Source organism: Hevea brasiliensis, chromosome 17 (genome assembly GCF_030052815.1).
Source record: "Hevea brasiliensis isolate MT/VB/25A 57/8 chromosome 17, ASM3005281v1, whole genome shotgun sequence".
NCBI classification, from domain to species: domain Eukaryota; kingdom Viridiplantae; phylum Streptophyta; class Magnoliopsida; order Malpighiales; family Euphorbiaceae; genus Hevea; species Hevea brasiliensis.
Genome location: NC_079509.1, coordinates 54,373,300 through 54,375,984, shown reverse-complemented (window position 1 = coordinate 54,375,984; position 2,685 = coordinate 54,373,300). Strand labels below are relative to the sequence as shown.

At 35.3% G+C, this 2,685-nt stretch overlaps 1 protein-coding gene across 1 annotated transcript; it reads right to left on the bottom strand.

The window, feature by feature from the left end:
• Positions 1-310: 310 nt before the first annotated feature.
• Positions 311-2,309, bottom strand: LOC110655616 (UPF0481 protein At3g47200-like). Its single transcript, XM_058139844.1, has 2 exons — positions 2,005-2,309; positions 311-1,708 (listed from the first exon to the last, which is right to left on the bottom strand). The coding sequence occupies exon 2, from the start codon at positions 1,706-1,708 to the stop codon at positions 452-454; it is 1,257 nt and encodes a 418-aa protein (XP_057995827.1). The 5' UTR covers positions 2,005-2,309; the 3' UTR covers positions 311-451.
• Between the last annotated feature and the right edge of the window lie 376 nt (positions 2,310-2,685).

The following is a 2,685-nucleotide window of genomic DNA, read 5'->3' as shown; positions in this document are numbered from 1 at the left end:
ATGTGATGCTTCAACTGTGGAGGAGTCTTATTGTTGAGAAAAATGCTTGATTTGTTAAAATTTACCCTTTGTCCTGAAGCTCTGTATAAAGAGATATGATTTTGAGAATAACCGCAGCTTCTGCCACAAAAGCTTTACCAAAGAGAAACGTACCGTCAACAAACAAAAAATTAGAAATAACTGGAGAGCCTCTAGCCACTTTAAGGCCCAGGCGTAAGGCTCTTACTCGTTGCAAATCATAAACAGTGCATTGCAAAAAAAAAAAAAAAAAGAATTCATTGACTTGATCCATGAACAAAGTTTGGTCCATTGTAATTGATACATGATTCATATCTAGAAAGAACAAGACACCACGATATTATAAACAAACATTGATATACACCGTACAAAATCAGCAAACCAAAAAATTCACTCAGAGCAATTGAAATGATAGCTAATTAAAGCCTTAAGCCTAGATTATTTGAAGGATTGAACACGCTGTTTGTATTATTGTGAGTATGAGGAGAATACCAGCTGCAACAACAGAAATTCCAGTCCATGGAGTGTTGAAATAATTTTGTCTCAATTTGGCGTTCCACCTGTGCCATATGCTTTTCTCATAAGAATTGAGATCTTCAACAACATCAGAAAAGTAGAACATATTAGGGTTGACATAACATATAGTGTTGCGTAAAAAAGATGCCACTGCTTCGTTGTTCTCCTGGCGATTGTCTATAATCCCACCTCGATCTAGTATTTCCACATCATTGCCAGATATCAAAAGCTTTGAAACCAAGAGAATGTAGTCATTAAAATACAGGTTATCAAAATGGCAACACTCAAAGGTCAGGACATTTCTCAACAAAAGTTCTACTTCATGACTCATTGTAATATGTGGAATTTTCAGAATCCCTTTATCAAATTCTATGTCCAGTTTGTTTCGACTTGGATGCATCTCAAACTTGACCCCAGCGTGGTGAAGTTCTGTCGCTGTTGGCATCACTAATTTATTTATACTCCCTTCCTGCTTCTTCTTTTGTGGAAGCTGACAAATTCTAAGAAAGTCAATAAAGTGTTTTACTTGAGAGAAATCTTTTTCCTCGTCATTTGTCACCCAGTAACCCATACAACCTTCAAAGAAACTACGTGTGAGCTTAATCATGGAGAGCCCCTCAACAAGTTCAGCTTTATTAGAGAACTTAAACAATTCCTCAAGAATGAAGAATGGAACCTGATTTTCAAGCAAAATTATGTCATACCATAGATAAGAAATCATTTTGGGTTTGTAAAATATACGATCAATATTGTTGCTTCGCAATTGTGGGCAATGGTTTTTCAATAAGAGCATGATGATGAATGTGGCATCTAGCGACATCATTTTCACAAATTTCTCACTCCCGTATTCAATGGTTTCTGCATAGCAATTACGCAGTCTTCTTTCATTTTGCTTTATATATGTAATAAGATTCACCAAGCTTGAATCGCTCCATTGAAGAAAATCAAGCAGATACCTCCTTTTATGCTCCTCCATTGCTTTCAGCTTTTCCTTGCCATGATGAAGAGGGCCTATAGATTCTAATTGAGGTGTATACGACTCCTCATATAATTTCCGTACTCTCTCTGGAGCTCGATAGATACAACACTCATCAGATAAAGGTTGCAAGATTGCCAAATCATCGTTTAAAGACTTTGCTATGTCTTTAACATCAAGTTTATCTTTGCTGTTCATCTGCTCATGATTAGATATGACAATTAATAATGAGATATAAATAGTACCTAAAATAGAGTCGAAAATTCCTCCAAATCAGATGCTTATATCAAAAAGAAAAAAAGAATTAAATCCATTCTACTAAATCTGCATTTCTAGCGGCATTAGTTCCATAAAATTGAACAAATCCTATCCATAAACTCGACAAATATATTGGGAAGTTGAAATATTAGAAAGAATAAAAGTGAATTTCTTTTCAAACAGATGCACAAACCAAAATATCTAATATTTGTATATAAGGGAACAAAAAATATAACCTGTAATCTTGGCCGAAAAGACTTCGCAGGTATATATTGTGAGAACTGAGAACAGGCTTCGTGCTTCCCCTTCTGCTAAAAATGTGCAAGCAGGACAGCTCAAGCTTTTGTTTTACAACTTCACAAATAAAATTTTCTTTTCACCACACACACACAAATTCTCTGGATTTTTTTCTTAACTCACTAGTTCACACTCAATTTGCAGAATATGTATTTTTCCTTCTCGTTGTCTTCATTGCTATTCACAACTTGTGCGGTGTGATTTATAAGAGACTATAATCAAGCATGGGTTGAAAATCGGAGATAGCTGTCTTGCATATCTGGGGCATCTAGATGTTAAAGGTGTTTTCAAAAAGCAAAAAAAGGGGGTACGTTAAAGCTAATAGCGTATCCTTTTAGTTATTACGTTGTACTCTCTGCTAAGTTATGATGAAATAAAGAGCCAGTAATTAGAAAACAGTGAAGCTTTTAGAAGTGGAAGAAAAGAGCCTGTAATTAAACAAAAGTAATATTGGATTAATAGCGTTGGTTTCTCTATTTGGCTAATCTTGACAGTCTACAGTCTGTTTAGTGGTTCATTAATTGTTGTGTTTGTGCAGATTTTGTGTTTTTCTTAGCTTGTTTCTCGGCTTACTTCCCCTGTCCGTGTCTTTAGTTCCCTGTTTTGCTTTATTGCAGTCC